Source organism: Larus michahellis, chromosome 16 (genome assembly GCF_964199755.1).
Source record: "Larus michahellis chromosome 16, bLarMic1.1, whole genome shotgun sequence".
NCBI lineage: Eukaryota > Metazoa > Chordata > Aves > Charadriiformes > Laridae > Larus > Larus michahellis.
In genome coordinates, this window is record NC_133911.1 from 8,356,820 (window position 1) to 8,373,143 (window position 16,324).

At 46.9% G+C, this 16,324-nt stretch overlaps 2 protein-coding genes across 3 annotated transcripts in view; one reads left to right on the forward strand and one right to left on the reverse strand.

The window, feature by feature from the left end:
• Window positions 1-761, reverse strand: part of LOC141751919 (transcription factor HES-5-like) — a 1,043-nt gene extending 282 nt beyond the window's left edge. The window contains exons 1-2 of the mRNA XM_074609550.1: window positions 681-761; window positions 198-378 (exon numbers count right to left, since the gene is read on the reverse strand). Coding sequence (XP_074465651.1) covers window positions 198-378; window positions 681-746 — 247 coding nt within the window. The 5' untranslated portion in view covers window positions 747-761. The remainder of the gene's footprint in view (window positions 1-197; window positions 379-680) is intronic.
• Window positions 1-15,264, forward strand: part of LOC141751917 (transcription factor HES-5-like) — a 26,197-nt gene extending 10,933 nt beyond the window's left edge. Inside the window, exons 3-6 of one of the 2 annotated variants that reach the window (XM_074609547.1) lie at window positions 2,066-2,301; window positions 12,931-13,658; window positions 13,830-14,010; window positions 14,134-15,264. In XM_074609547.1, the coding sequence (XP_074465648.1) occupies window positions 13,596-13,658; window positions 13,830-14,010; window positions 14,134-14,375 (486 nt within the window). In that variant the 5' untranslated portion in view covers window positions 2,066-2,301; window positions 12,931-13,595 and the 3' untranslated portion in view covers window positions 14,376-15,264. Of the gene's footprint in view, window positions 1-2,065; window positions 2,302-12,241; window positions 13,659-13,829; window positions 14,011-14,133 lie in introns of those variants that run through there. The other variant, XM_074609548.1, reaches the window with a different exon arrangement.
• Window positions 15,265-16,324: the final 1,060 nt, after the last annotated feature.

A 16,324-nucleotide genomic window follows, 5' to 3' on the forward strand; every position in this document is an offset into this window, starting at 1 on the left:
GAAGCAAATGCAGTGGGTTAAGATCATGGGATTCATGCACCGATTTTCTTTCAAGAGCCTGAGTCCACGAGCCTTGCTCGTGTGCCTAGCCCTGGCGTGTTACAGGCCTCGCATGCCTCAGGGGCCGGGGCTACCCGGGAGGGCAAAGGCCGGTGGGAGCAGACTTCAAGTGGTTGCAACACATGCTCTGCACTCACTTTGGTGCTGCAGCTGGCTCTGCTGCTTCAGGTAGCTGACAGCCACTTCCAGGATGTCGGCTTTCTCCAGCTTGGAGTTGGGCTGGTGTCTCTGAAACTCCTTCTCCAGGAGCAGTTTCAGCTGCTCGATGCTGCTGTTAATCCGGTCACGGCGCATTTTCTCCACCACTGGCTTCCTCAGCTGTAAGAGAGGTGGAGCAGATCGTTAAGGATTTCTCATTTCCCCTTGTGATGCCCTGATGCACACATGTTCAAAGATGCTTTCTTTTGGTAGGAGAGCTTTGTGATGCTGCCGATCTGTTCCCTGCTTAATTTAATTTTTAAAAAATCTATATAGTCTCCTTTACCTCTCTAACCCATTTGCCTTCCCCCAGACCACTTTCTCCCTCCTTATCTTTTCCCATGTAGCATTTATTTGATTGAGGCAGCCCATTGCATAGAGCGCAGACCAGCCTTTCCAATCCTGTCAAGGGCTCTACTTACTTTGTTCTTTTCTTTTGGCAGCAGTTTCTCCTCCATGTGCATCATGAGAGTGTTACTGGGAGCCATTCTTAGTGCTCTCAGTCCTGGGCACGGACCCGCACCTCGGGCTGCTGTGCTGGGCGTAAGACTATGCTTTGGCACGTACCGACTGCCTCTATTTATACATCAGGGAGCTCCAGCAGATACGTGAGTCTGGGGATGGCTGGTGTTTCCCACAGCCGTTCAGCCAATCCAGGCACGCAGCAGAACAATAGAGGAAGCATCTATTAGTGCATGGTACATTGATTGCAAATGCCCCGGAGAGAATAACCTTCTGCCCATGCTGACTGGTGGAGTGTGCAGCGTGGCCCTTCAGGGCTGCCCAGGGATCTGGGAAAACACTGACCCTCCAGCTGGTTGTCTGGGATCAGTTGCGTTCCCGAGGCCCTGCATGTGCCACTCATATTTGTGGCATGGAGGAGGCACGCTTTTGGGGGAAGGTGGGAAAAGAAGGAGGGGAGCACTGTTAGGGTCAAAATCAACAGCAGCGAGGACTTCTCTCTGCTCCTTCTAGAGAGGGCACTTTGCAGCCAGCCTCCCAGGTGTGGTTTGCCAGAGCGGGTGTATTTCCGCTTGTCCATACAGTCATTGCACTTTTAATGGGTGAGCCAAAGTGCTGTCAGTGTGAAATGACAGGTTTGTTTGCATGGTATTTCTAAATGCTGTGGAGAATCTACCATCAGGATGGTGGGATGTGGACAGACAGAGTGAATAAATAGGGAACGGGAGGCAAATGGAAATGGTAACCTCTGTTTCTCTCTTCACACACCGAGGTCTGCGAGCGTGTTGCACCAGTGTTCCCGTTGCCTTCATTAAGGACAGCCACACTCCTCCCAGCAGAACCAGGCCCATGCCTAGTCACCCACCCCTGTGGCTCTTTCTTTTCCCTTTTCTGCGCTCTCTTTCATACAGATGTTTACTTGAATGATGGTTAAGATGGGCTAAAGAACAGCATCAGAGTCAACCCAGAAGCCCTACGCCTTGGGAAGTCAGAGGCAGATTGTGAATGGGATTTAGTAGCTGGGGCCCATCTTCGGACCCCAGCAAGGAGGTCAGTTCTGCTTCTTGTCTGAGATCTCTGGTGCGCTCTCTTCTCATCTGACCAGAGCATCACACTGCCCCGTTGCAGGCTGGACCTGCCTCACTTTGCAGAACATGAGATCTCAGAGACCACGTAACTGCCTCTCTGTGTAACATTTAGCATGTCATCCCCACTCCATTTTCTTATCTGCAAAATGGGGATAGTGGTGCTTGCTTGTATTGGCATGAAAATTTCAATAAAAATTAAGCAAACATGCTTTTGTGGTAAAGGCAAGAAAAAGAATGAAGCTGTGTTGTCACTTTAGGTCAGTTCTGGTTTTGTCTTACAAGAAGAATCTCGTCCTGAACGCGGTCCTTGGGGCAGCACCGAAAATAACCCAGAACCTACGTGAGAAAGGCTGTGCCGCGTCCTGCCCTCTGAGGGTCTATAGTCTGCAGTGCCGGGGCAGAGGTGTGCTGGTCTTTCCCAGCGCCCTCCTTGTGCACGGGAGCGTGGCTGAGAACCTGGAAATGGAAACGGTGGAGGGAAGTGTGCAGTGAGGTAAGAAAGCCAAAGACAATTTCTTACTTGGAAATGCTGAAGTGAAGCCTGAGTTTAACGGGCAGTTGTCAGGAAGGAGGGAGGTGTCGCTGAAATAGCCAGCTTCGTGGGTTTCATTGTATGGGCTGAATGGGCTTAGCTCTTTGTGAAGGGCAGATGTTGTCCTTGGAGCCCTTTATTCCCTGCGTTGTGGGAAAGCCAGGAGACAAGACATCTCATGAACACTTTGAAGCAGTCAAAGGATTATGATACAAAATAAGATACACCTCAGAGACCATGCCCTAGCTTTTGGCAGCTCTAATAAGGTGGTATCCTTTTTCCTGTATCCTTTGGCTGGCCTTCCTCCAAAAGCTGGTGTCCTGTGTTATCCCTTTCCTAGCAAGGGAGCAATAGTGGCAGGCCTTGAAGCTAGGAGCTGACAGGTAGGCATGTACCAAGCTGGTTGAAGAGACTCTTCAGTGTCAAAAAACATCTTTTTCCCAACTCCTGAGAAGCAGCCCTGACCTTTATGGCTGTATTATAACTGATAGCCAGATGGTCTTTTGGGAGTTGGATTCTTTCCCTTTAAATCATTCAGACTCAAGCACCGTCACTAATGTCGTGAGTAGTTGCAAGGCACACTTCTATTGTCCCAACAAGAAATGTTATCAATAGGGGAAAAGTATGGGAAACGCAGAGAAATTCAAACCCACACAGCCTGGCGCTAATAACTCCTTTGTGGAGCCTGCACTTCTGTCAAGGCACGATGAACTCACATGGCTTTTTCACCGAGTAAGGCTGAAAAGCGCATGTTTCACCATGCAGGCAGGGGTTTCGCAGAGATCTGTGTTTACCAGGAGAAAGGGGCAACATGGGGCAAGGGGATAGAGACCCTGGTTCCCACAGGGGGGTGGCCAGCAGGAATACCTGCTCAGGGCAGCGCTGGCTGTCCCGGGGGGCTGCCCGTTGGCTTCACCGTGCCTCAGTTTGCTCTTCTGGGAAATGGGTTGGAATCAGGAGCAGTGCCTGTGTCTGCGGTGGGGGGTAGGGGCAGGACAGTAGCAATAAGAACACCTAGCAGGGTCCCAGGTAGACCTGTTCTGACACATCTGCATGGAAATTATGTTTAAATGCTCGATGAAACTATTGGTCTGTATGTTGTGCCACACTCATTCCTTACTATTGCTGGGTGGATGTGTCCTAATGTTTAAGATTCCTGGATTTTAGCACCACAAATCCCTTCATCATCCTCATACTCTTATGACTCATTCTGTGTAGGTTTCTTGGATAAGGTTTGAAAAGACAGGGTGCTGTCTATTTGAGGTGAACCCTAACGATCCTTTGACAGTTTTTAACTTATCAGCTGCTGCTTGCTTCGGTGTCACAGATGAAGATCCCTTCTCCCAGCCCTCCAGGTGCACCTAACCCTGCCTACTGTGTTCTGCTCAGGGTGTTTCAGTGATATGACATACTACACAGTAAATAGCTTTAAAAATGGCTTAGGATAGGAGGTAATATATAAAGAAATTATCCTGCAAAACTTGCTGTTCAGGATTGACTTCTTCCGCTCTCACAAGCCAGGCATAATTCTGCTGTCTGAACTAACAGAGTGGAAGTGGAGGGAAACCTGCCTCTTTCAGGGGAAAAGGTTATGTTGTTATTAGACCTATTGTATAAAATATTCCATTAAATGTCATTAGCAGGGCATTATTTTGCCTCCTTTAGACATTACAACCCTGGCAAAAAGGGGTCTTTTATTACTGTAAAGTACATTCTTTGCAGGTTTAACCCTTTTTAATTGGTTCTTCTTTAGATCCAGAATGCTTAATATGCTGCCATTCCCAGGTGCATAGGTGAGGGAAAGTGGACTTTGATCATTAAGAAACATATGAGACAATTTGATCTGCATTTTCAGGGTTGTTGGAGGCAAGAGCAATTTCTATAGTTGCTTGTGTGGGTGACCCTGAAATAGTCATGCACCAATGGTATAGTCTTTCTACAGTGCGTATTACCAATAATTAAAAATTAAGGAGAATTTATTATTTTTCTGCCCAGCTGAAATTCCCACAAGTCACCTCTCAGCATATTCAAGAGTGCACAAGAGGGATTTATTATTTCCTGGTATATTGACTCTGAAAGGTCTGGGGATTACAGCTGCTTTGCACATGAATAGCTGGAGTGTGTTGTACAAAAGGCATGGTCTGTGGGATAATGGGGCTGGATGTGGGAAAGCGCTGACCCTGGGGGAGAGCAGGCTGGTGCCTGATGGCAGGAATCAATTATGTCTCAAAGGAACACATTGCCCTGGGAGCAGGCTTTGCGGGAGCCACCATGTTATGTGTTTACCACCCTCCTCCTTCATAAAGCCATATAAAACAACCACAGAATATATCCTGTCCTTCTGCTTTTACCAGGGGACTCAGCTACACCTTGCTCTATAGTTAGGTCGGTCAGTGAGAAGTTTGTTACCATCTCAATAACGTAGCTGTTCCCCAGCTCTGCGACGGGGCTGAGACCCAGCAGCGTGCTCACGCGTGCTACCAGTGGGTTTTGAGTTTTGCTCTAAAGCACCCCAGATGCTGCTGACTTCGGTGGGAGCACACGCTCCCCAGAAGTCCTCTGGAAAAGGAGACCCCATCAGTCAGTCCCTGCTTGGCTCTGGCCAAGGAAGGAGAACAGCCTGTCACTAACAATGGAGTGGAGGGAACAAACTCAGAAGCTGCTGAGTTCAGGCACTTCCTTCATTGTTTTGGGTGGGTTTTTTTGGAAGACAGTGGTATTCAGTTCTGACAATGGGCTCAGCATCTCTGAGGATCTGGCACTACTGCCAAACTTTCTAATGTCAAAATTTGGACCTCAAGAAACCCAGAAATGGGCTGAAAGTCATAGGGATTTAACAAAAACATTTTGATGTTTCTAGTAGAAGTATTTTGATGGATTTTTTTTTTTTTTACTTGCTTTTTGATTATTGAGCATTTGGACTTTGTTTGGATCAATATCATTAATTTTCTCTCTTTATTGAATCGTAAGGCTTGGATGTGAAGTCTTACTGAAGGCCATAAGTATTATTGAGTCTTGGGATAAAAATCACAAGACTTTCCAAATAGTGCTGCCCAGCATTTTGGCAAGGAGAAGGCATCCTGTAGAGAGAATATTTCAGAGGAGCAGGTTGAGAATTGGGCGTGTGGTTCCTGAGGTCTTGCTGTCATTGACAAGATGGGAACGGTGTGTTCATGCCAGATAGGAGGGCAGTCACCTCGCCCCTTCTGAGCAGCAATTAATCCTATCTGCATGTGTCACATATTTAACCGCTCAACCCTAGCTAGGGCAGTGCTGGAGAGGGGAGATAAGAGTCACAGACTCCCCTGGCGTCCCCTGAGCCTCATTTGATTGTTCCCTGCCTTGGGAACAAGTTTGTATGCTGAAGCTGATTCTCCCCATAGACTCGAAAGAAAACAGTCTAGAGAGGGTTAAGAATAGGACCAGGACCCCCAGAACATCTCCAGTGTAGCTGGTAGCACAAACCATGCCCAGCAGTCATCTGCAGCACTAGGTACTAGGAATCCGGCACGATGTCCCCAGGAGCTGCCGTCGGGAGACTCTGCAGACACCTTTTGCGTACGACCAGTGATCAGCACACAACACTGTAGCTGCAGATAGCAGCAGACTTGTTAACTAAAGCAGTATGTCTCCTTTCTCATTTCTAAGTCACTGGTTTTATCCAGGCCAAGCGTCTAGGGCCTGAACTTCCCTTACAGACTCTGAGAGCTGGTGTAATTCAGGGCCCGCTGCATCCTCTGCTCGCTGCAAGCCCAGAATAACCGTAACCGCTGGGAGGCACCTGGTCACAATGAGATGGCTCTGACAGACAGATCTGCACAAGGACTAAGGACAGCTGTAGCTTAAGACAGGTCTTGGTAGGTCTTCAGGAGCATGAATAAACAAATAAAAACTTAGTTTACTTTCTAGAGACCTCAAGTCAATTTCTATTGAATAGATCATTAAGTATTTCCTGATCGAGGATTTAAGTGCATCTTCCTTTTCAGCTATTTCATGGGCTTGAACAAATTGTACTAAACAACATTTTCAAAAACCACTGCTGAACTTGCGTACAAAGGAGAACTTTTGCATCTGCTTATCTAGGTGGTGCCTGACTGCGAGTGTGGTCCAGGCCAGTAATCCAAATTCTCCCACAAGCTAGGGAGTTGCCCCCTTTTCAGCGATGCCGAAGCTAATTAAACCAAAAGTGGGTGCTGAGCATCTTTGCCAACCAGATGTCTGAAATAGCCACTTGGCAATAGAAGCACTTCAACCAGTAGGCTATTTGAAATATTGAAATTTTGGGTTTCTGCTGTCTGCCTCATTTTTCTTCCTTTGTAAAACATTGCTAATAATACATCCTTATCTCACAGAGGAGGTTGCTGAGAATTCATTAGCTGGTATTTGTAAAGCACTTTGAAAATGCAAAGCCAGTGCATTATTCCTAGTCTTCTGGATGCTTTCCATGTTATTAAAATCAGGATTTCAGAAAGGCTTATCGGGGATCAAAACAGCATCCCAAACTTGAAAGGAAGCAAGACTGTTAAACCATCAACTGTCGCCTCCCCCTCCAGCCAGATGTTAAGCCCTAAAGAACTGAAGTGGCACAAGGAATTACTTTCCCAAGTTCCCCCAGCTGGGCTGACAGGCCTTGATCAATGGTTTTCTCCACAGTGAGTGCTATGCAGATGGTCTACCCAAAGCAAGGTTTCTGTGAAGTACAAAGGGAAGTCAAACACCATTTCTAATTCAGCTTGTAGCATGGCACACTTCCTTTATCCTCCGCCTGAATGCAGTGAATAGGAGAGCAGTGTGGGAAACTGGAAAGAACTCCAAACTCACACAGTCCGTGGGGCTGTAAGACACTCCCATCCTCAAGCCACATCTGCCTGTGACAGACAGAAGGGAAAAGAGTGACAGAACGAAAAACCAGATTATAAAAACTTCATGAAGGGAAAATGACCCCCGAGTAAAAGGGAAAAAGTGAAGGAAGCTACGCAGACAAACAGAAATTGTGCCAGACTCAAACAGGGGGCTGCCGAGCAGCAGAGCGAAGGGAGGGTTGGAGGAAATGGCAGGGAAAGGAGCTGCAGGAGCAGAATCTTGCTCACCCACCAGTAAGGCCAAAGAAAATTGTCCCACTGAAGGTGGCAGAGGTGGTTTCGGCTCATACTAAGACTTCTGAGCGACATACTCTGTTCGCCTCTTTAATTCCCCAGATTTGTGTATGTTCAGGGAAACACAGACCCTTGATATTAGTCAAGCTGCTCATAAGCTCGCGCAAACTGTTGCAAACAGATACAGAAGGTCTTCCAATCCCTAATTGCCGTGGCATGCTAATCTGAATTGCTGTTTGCTGTAACTTAAATATGGGGTTTAAATACAGGACTGATTTCCTCCTGCCAGCTTGGAGATCCTCTGCTGTAGGTGAGGCATTGCCTTGGTCTAACTTTGCCCAGAATAATGTGGGTTTTTGCTAGGGCTGCCCATGGAGTCACTGGCAGAGACCAAGAGACTCCACTACCGGCTGTCACAGGACAGTCAGGCTGCCCATACCCCAGGTTGCTCAGTACTTCTCTTTTGCTATTCTTTATATCAAAGGCTGGCCTGCCCAAATACAAGGCCGACCATTGCAGCACATCTCCCATAATGGTACAGCAGGGCACTGATTCCGTAGCTCCGCATGTCCGTTGGCATACTTTCCTCGAGCAAACTTGGAAATGCCAATGCAGGTCCCCTTCACAGCTGTCACTGCAGTTCTGCAATGGGATTTTTGCACCTCTTTGCTGCACAGTGCTGTTGCGGGCAGAGTGAATAACTTCACTTGTAAGAGAGTAGTGAAATGTTTATTAACATAAAACAGTGATTTAACAAAGTTAGTAGTGAATGCGATAGCGTTTTAGGAGATTCGATGCCAGGGCACACTTGATTATTTACTGCATAGAGGCCAGGGTCAGACAAGCTCTCAGGGAGACCCTCCCGTTGAGTCCCGAGGTTCAGAAAGGACCCCCTGGCTTTCTAAACTCCGTCTCAGAGAGGAGTCGGGGTGCAGCTGGATCCAATCCTAGTCCCAGACTTGGTCAACGGTTTATGTCTGAAGAATTATATAAGCGCAATCAATCCTTATATCACTTAGCTAAGATTTCAAAGTTTAGCATGCTATTAGTCACTTACTGAGAATCTGTTGCGGCAAGGAATCTCTCAGCCTTGAGGAGAAGAACCTTAAGCGAGCGTCCCCACTCAAGGGGAGGTCCTGTTGTGCAGCCCGCTGCCGTGCAGGAGAGCTCAAAGGGCTCTTGGGCTGTCCACTGTTTATGGAGTAAGATGATTGACCTATAGTCATATTCTCATGGGAACAAGATACCCAGGTTCCCACTCCAGACAGGGTTTTGGTTACGTTGCCAGCCATCTCCCACAGTTCAAATGCAACTCATCACAACTCCCGCTGACGGCCACGGCTTGAGCAGGAGCCAGGGCGGGGGGAAAAGGGGAGAGCACCCCGCCGCAAGTGCTAAGGGAAAAAGACAAATCCTGTGGCCCATGAGGATATTGTGATACTTTTGTATGATATACATAGATCTATAGGAACTGGGCTTGGCCTTTAAGAAAATTAGATCAGATTTTATACTAGTAATACTATGGGGACGCTTTTCTCTTCATTAATACTTCTAAACTACTCTGTGTTGCTTGGATGAAAGAAACGGGAAACAATAGACCAGATTCTGGTATTGGCATTTGGGCAGGTGACAATTCAGGCTCAAATTTTGCTGATTAGGATTTTGATAAATTCCACTGTTGGTGTAGAAGTAATTTGTATTTACACCAGTTTACTGGGCATCAGGAAATAGCTCTGGAGGTGCAAAAGCTGCAGGCCAGATCTAGCAGTCTGCTTCACCCTTCACGGAGTCCAAAGTTTCTGTTGACTTCAGTGAGGATCCAGGTAAGGTCTTTACGATTGGACCCATTTTATTTTTCCCCTGGAGGGAGCTAATTGAGTCTCCTCCATTTTGCTACCTTTCCCGTTCTCTATTCAGAAGCATTGCTCTGCCCCTGCTCCCAAGCGTTTTAGCTTTCTGAATGACTTACTAACATAAGGCTGTGGAAGTTTGTGTACCTCTGAGTTTCCCACACCATTTCTTAACTATATTCAATCCCCGTCACAAAGGAAGTGTGCCTGACTACAAACCACATTAGCAACGGTGCTTGCCTCGGCATTGTGTTCAGTGGGAAACCCTGCTCCCAAAAGGCCATCTGGGCAGCACATCGCAGGGGAGAGGCAACGGGAGCAACGACCGGCTCTCAAGACTTGGGAAAGGAGCAGCATCTCTAAGTCTTCCTAAAGAGCGAACATCTGGCAGAGATTCTGGGGGCAGCCTGTTGCTAGTGCTGTATTTCAAACATGTTATCCAGATCCAGTACCTTGGGATCCTCATAAGGTTTCTGTGCAATATTGTGGATGTTTGGAACCATAGCAGAAGGTGTGTAATTCAGAATTCATTATCCTTAGTGTAAAGTCCACTGGCTCTGCTAACTCTATAACAGGGAGGGATTTTTTTAATCATTTTTCTTTAGGATTTCCAACCGAAGCAGAAGCACAGCATCTATTTTGGGTAACTGAGCATCTAATTTGAATAATTCTTCCAAGATGGTTGGTAATTGGCTATTTTTTCCCCTCACAGACTGTGAAACCAAAGAGAAAATAAAAAGCTATTTTAAATACATGTTTCTATTTTAGATGCTTTAAAATTCATGTGTGACACAGAGTGAGGAAGTAGGAACCTCAGTGGTTTTACCATCTGGGGGAGATTTTGCTACATTCACCTCACATACATTGAATATTGTAATTTTTATTACCACACATGTTCTAAATACGTGGGGCCTCCAGCCTCTATAGCTTAGTGAATTTCTGGTGGCCACAGAAGATTATTGAGCATTCAGCCTGTTCAGTAGCAGCCTTTAGGTCAGTTTGTATCCGAACGGAGAAGTTTTGAGTGCGGACCTCCTGATTGTGCCAAGTGCCCAAGCACTACCACAGGGCCACCAGGCGAAGGGTTGGCCCAACTGTCTCCTGCTCCTTTCCATTGGGCTTTGGACTGGCCAAATATGGGGCAGCAGAGCTGTTCTGGAATCCCTGCTAGGAAACCTGTTACTGCCTTTGCAGGTTTTTTTGGAGTTTTGGTTTTCTGTTTTTTTTTGTAAGGGACCTGAGCTCACATTGCTCTCAAGCCAGCAGGAGCTAAACTGAGGGTACAGGCGTCAAGGGGGTTGTCATATCCACGCAGAGTGGGTCACGGAGCATGCTCTGCCTTCACCAAGGCTGAAGGCTTGGGTTACACTGACAATACTGACCATGTAATTACTAAACAGCAGGAGAAAAACAGGTCCACAAGCTGACACTGTAAACAGACATGGAACAGGACTCAATGCGTAGGAGCCTGGAAAAATAGCAAGTAGGCATTTTTATCCCCTACAGTTCATTCCTTCAAGAAGGTATATGGAATTTACTTTCTTGGAGCAAGAAAAGAGGTAGCAGTTTTCATTTTGTTTTAACTTGAGCTAAATGTTGTAACAGTGAATTAAGCAAAATTTCTACCAAGACCAAGGAGAGTAAGGTGGTTCAGGCTAGCATGACTGTTCCCGTGGAGTTAACTTCGTAATCCCCTGGGTGCTGAGTGAAGAAATGAGAGATCCATGTGTAAGATCCTGCTGTGGAGGTCCCAGTTGGAATCAGCAGTGGGAGACACGGGGGTGGCGATGCCTGGTCTGGATGGGCCGAGGGGCTGCAGCCAGCGACAGCCGCTCTGGGCTCCTGCCTCTCTCCCTCACGTCTTCAGAACCACTGGGCAAACCCGGACACAGCCAGAGTCTGCCAGCATGGCAGAAGGAAGCCAAAGGCAGCCCAAGTGACTCGAGTCACACATCTGCTCTGCTGCAGTTTTATCACGGAAAGTTCATTTGTCCTTCCCCGAAATAAAGTCCTATGATGCAGGGATGCAATAATGCACAGATTTCTGAGAAGTAGGCTTGTTTCTCCTTGTGTACTGGGGGTAACATCAGGGAAGGCATCTGACGCTTGAAACAGCTTTGTTGGACTAAAACTGGAGTGCCCGTTTTGTGTGACTCTGCTGGAAGGGGAAATTATTGCTGTTCTTATAGCTGCTTATTAGCAAGTTAATCTGGAAAACAGAAACTGTCCATCTAGCAAAACTGCTAGTGGACCCTGCCTATCATGGGACTGGCACGTTTCTTCTTCATGCATTTGATTAATGAGCTCAAGAAATGAGTTTCTACTCAGGAGCTTCTGTTTCAGAGAATCTCCCCAAGAGCGATGCACAGAGCAAAAGACTGGTTTCAGAGGTGGCATTACATGGGCTCAAAGATAATCCACAAGCTTTGAAGGGAACATGTGAAATGGTGTCACAAAAGCTTTCCCACAACTTGACATAAAAGACTCAGAGCTCAACAGCTGCTGCTCTGTACGAAAAGAAGGGAGCCTATTCAAGAGCAGTACAATGGGGATGGAAGGGCAGATCCTGGAAGAGGTCATTTAAGCCTTACCTGGTCTTACGAATAATGAGTTGCAGAGTGAGAGAGAAATGTGTTCGCGTGTATCTGTATTCACAGTAAAAGACATGCTGACCACATACATATATATTAACATAGACATGAACACACGTGAACGCAAACAGTATTTACTTACTACCTTTTCTTTTTCAGTAAGAGATTCCCAAACATAAGCCCTAACATTATTTGACAGTGATTAATCTGATTATTATTATTATTATTATTCCTGTGTTGAATCTTATAGAGGGAGATACTGATGCTCCCAGAGAAGTGTGTTGAACTGATCGGGTCACGTAGCTCACTTGGAGTAAATCTGGGACCAGAACGCGTGGTTCTAGACGCGTGGTTAATGCTGCTGCCGGCCTGCTTCGCTCTTCTCGGGGTATAAGAGGGCACCGTTGCTGTCAGCCTTGCTCCACCCCATCCAGGGTGCCCATCCAGAGGATGCAGAAAACACTCTGCTGCCATTTCCTTCTTCAGCTGCTCCTGTGAGGTTAGCGATCGTAAAGGCAAGCAGTACTTGCATGGGCAGAAGGCAGGATAAATGGAGGCAGATGCGGTTCAAGTTTTCCAACCTGAATCTCTGGCTGTGTGTTTATGGGATACAAATAACAAGGCTGTTAACCCTTCCAGCTGCAGGCATCTCCTGGGCAAAGGCTGTGCATCTCAATATAGAAACTGCCCCAGTGGAGAATGAGGAACCAGAAATTCGATTTCTAATAATTTTATGGGCTATGTGAATTTCTTCTGCACTCAGTTTTCCTTTGTGCCTAGATTAAATGAAAATAATTAGAGTAAAACATGTTTTGGGGAGAAAGTGAGAAAGCAGCATGTGAGTCTGAACTGATCCCAAAACACTCCGAGATCCTTCTCCTTGCGGATTTATCTTGTAGATATTTGAAAACAGAAACATAAAGTGATTGTGACATAGTGTGACATAGAACGTTCTAAAGAGGTGCATAAGATATCAAGGAAGAGAATGAAGATCAAAACAGTAAATGTTTTCAATAACTGTGTGTACATACGATTAAATGTATTTATTTGCAGTAAGCCAAACTGGAAAAACTGTTTTCTGTTTCACATGGGCAAAACTTGTGTCACAGTCACCTGAGGGAGAAAAACTAGCTCTGGCTTACTAAGAAAACAAGGTGAGTGGATATAAAGAAATCCTGCTCTTTACCTCAGGCAGCCAGAAATGGCTCGTGTGTGCCTGTGCATTTGTGCACGCTGCAGCGTGTGCCTCCCTGCGTCCCTGGAGAGGAGCGCAGCCCCACGCAGCGCTGTGTTTCGCGCCATCGGCAGCTGACCTGCTCCTTCCTCCACACATGTGAACCCAAGACTGCGCCTGGAATGCTATTGATCTGTGGCATTAGTCAGCAGCCTTTTCCCATTGAAGGCCAGCTCTTTCCCAGCTTCTGACGCGTAATTCTGATCCCAGCCTTTCACGTACCACACACTCCCCACCTGCTCATCTGGGAGAAGGTCATTATCCCCAGCCTATTCACCGGCAATGGAGCATGCAAGAATAGATGCTTCTCCTTTTGTGCTGCCTATCTCCCTGATTGGCTCCGGAGTGTGGGAAACTCCACCAAGCTGGAGACCCACAGACTCTCAGGGAGGTTGCACAGTATAAATATCGGGCAGAGGCAGCTTCCAGCAACACGCTTCTCCTGGACTTCCACTCCGAGACCTTCCTTCCTCTCTCAGGACAGATGGCTCCCAGCACTGTGTTCATGGAGCCCGACAACCTGCTGACGCCAAAGGAGAAAAACAAAGTAAGTCCAGGCACAGCAAGGCAGCTTCGAGCCACGCTCTCGGCTGTTCTCAGAGCAGCTGGGAAACTGGCCCACATGGTTTAGGAACAGTGATGGGCAACAGACAGCCCTGTGCAATGGCAGAGAGAAGATCCTCCTAATAACAGGTCTCTTTTCCTTTGCTTTTTACAGCTGAGGAAGCCGGTGGTGGAGAAGATGCGCCGTGACCGGATTAACAGCAGCATCGAGCAGCTGAAACTGCTCCTGGAGAAGGAGTTTCAGAGACACCAGCCCAACTCCAAGCTGGAGAAAGCCGACATCCTGGAGATGACCGTCAGCTACCTGAAACAGCAGAGCCAGCTGCAGATGAAGAGTGAGTACTGAATTTTGTTTCAGGCTCTAGCTTACTGCAAATCTGCAACAGTTTTATGAATCTCTAGCCATAAACGATTGATCTAAACTATTCTTTCTTCCCCCTCCCTCTTTTCTTTTCTAGCTGCAGGATCCTTCCATAAAAGCTCTCAATTTGACTTCAGAGAGGGCTATTCTAGGTGTTTGCAAGAAGCTTTCCATTTCCTCTCTCTTCATAAAGTACGAACTGAGACACAGACCAAACTTTTAAGCCACTTCCAGAAGAGCCAGTCAGCTGCTACGGAGGTCGCCTTTTCCCCTGGGAACCCCAGCACCCTGAAGCAAGTGTCTCCGAAAGATGCTGGTACGCTCTGGAGGCCCTGGTAGTCAGGGGAGTCCTCACGTCGCGGCCCTTTGCCAGTCCAGAGGAAGGATCTGACTGCATCTGACAGTCCAGCTCCGGTCCTCTCTTCTGTAGGGAATGTTATTTCCCCATGTATTTTATTTATGTGTGCAAAGAATGGCATACTTTTGACTTTTATGGGATCCTTTGGCAAAAGTGCAGGCATTCTGTGGAGTGGTACTGATGCTGTGCAGAGGCTGGTGACGACAGCCCACAGCACGCTGCCCCGTCAGGGGCGAGTGTCTTCAAAATGAAGGAGGGTCTTTTTGTAAATGTTACAGTTGTGACGGACAAGAATTGCTGTAGGAGAGATTTATCTAATATTGCTTGTAAGAGCCATCAGCTTTGCTCTGGCTTGACTCGCGACGCTTGTTTGCTCAGTCACTCCAGAGGATAAATTTACTACTCTCTGGTTGGTTCATGCACACTTGATTAAAATCAGTTTCCCTCTGTTTGCTTTTCACTTGTACAGCATCAAAGATGGTTTCTGTTTTGCTTTGGATTTTCCCCCAGTGACCCTTCCATAGTCCTAGTACATAAAGTGTGGCAGATCAACAGAAGCTAGGAAACTATGTGGAATATTTCTACTATTTTGCTGCTTTTTTCAATTTAGAAAAAGAGTATGTTACTGCTTTATGTTAAAGAAAAGGTAGTAGGTAAAAGGCTTAATTGGTCAATGTTATACATTTTGGGTGTAAGCTATGCTTTTCCTAGCATTTTCATTATAATAATGATTTTTGTCTGTATTAAGTGATTTAATTCATGGTGGATAATGTATCTCCCACACCTGGGACAGCCCTATGGCTTACCTGCATACTGTGTATGCGTCTCTGTCTTTGTAGAGAGCAATAAAATGCATTTGTGTGCAACTTCTGTCTGGGTCCTCTCCCTCTGAGGGATTCGCAACCACTTGCGCCCCTGAGAAACACTGTTTGTTTTCCAAAGAAGTGGGATATTTTTGTAAAGCGAAAGGAGCTCATATTCTCGTCCACTCCGTATATTCCCGTGACTCCCACCACGCGAGTACCTTACACCCTTAACCCCAAGAAGCGAGCGAGTACTACTGTCACACAGATTCTCTCAGCTGAATCACATTGAGCTGCCCCTCAGTCACTGCCCCTCCCACCACACAAAACCTTCTCACCTGAGGAGTAAAGCTCTAAACCTGGCCGCCCGCCCGCCCTACGGGCAGCACCTGGGATCCAAGTCCTTCTTTCACATGAGTTATTTCACCTGATGCTGAGAGGGAACGCAGTCAGTGGCTGTAGTGCTGCGTACCCTCTGATGCCTTCCCGCGGTTTCTTCTCCAAGAGCTCTCATCCCGCAAACCTTGGGACAGTGCTGTAGAGCTGTGGGGGTCCTGCCACCGCCGACGGGTGAGTGCTGCCCTAGTGGGGACACACAAACTGGGCCTCGTGTTGCTGTTGTGCCCACCTGAATTAGGACGTCTTGAGCGTCCCTCAGTGTCTGTGGGAGATGTGCCTGAGCCAGCACTAAGTTATGTCCCTCAGATGTGTCCCCAGGCCAGGGAAAATGCCTAGAGCTCACCTTCGTATGACAATAAGCTGATTGTGATAATGAAATGAGCTTGTGCAAGCAAACTTCTATCTTTTGATAGAAGAAATGTGATTGATAGTTCTGCGATTTACAGGTGAAGTTATGGAATGTTTTGGCTAGAAATACATAATCCAGTTATGTTAGCCAGAAATCACACATTGCTCGCTTATGCAGGTTTTCATTTGTCTTTTGTTATGACAAAGAATGATTTTTTTCTGCCACGTTTTATCACTGATTTGTCATATATGTGCTTTTTATTGCAATAGGGGATTTGGGGTCTCTGGTAGGAGATACCATTAACTGAGAGAGTTCCTATACACGCTTCCACTCCTGGCAGTAGCTTGGTAAAGCAGTAGGTATTTGGGGATTTGAGATG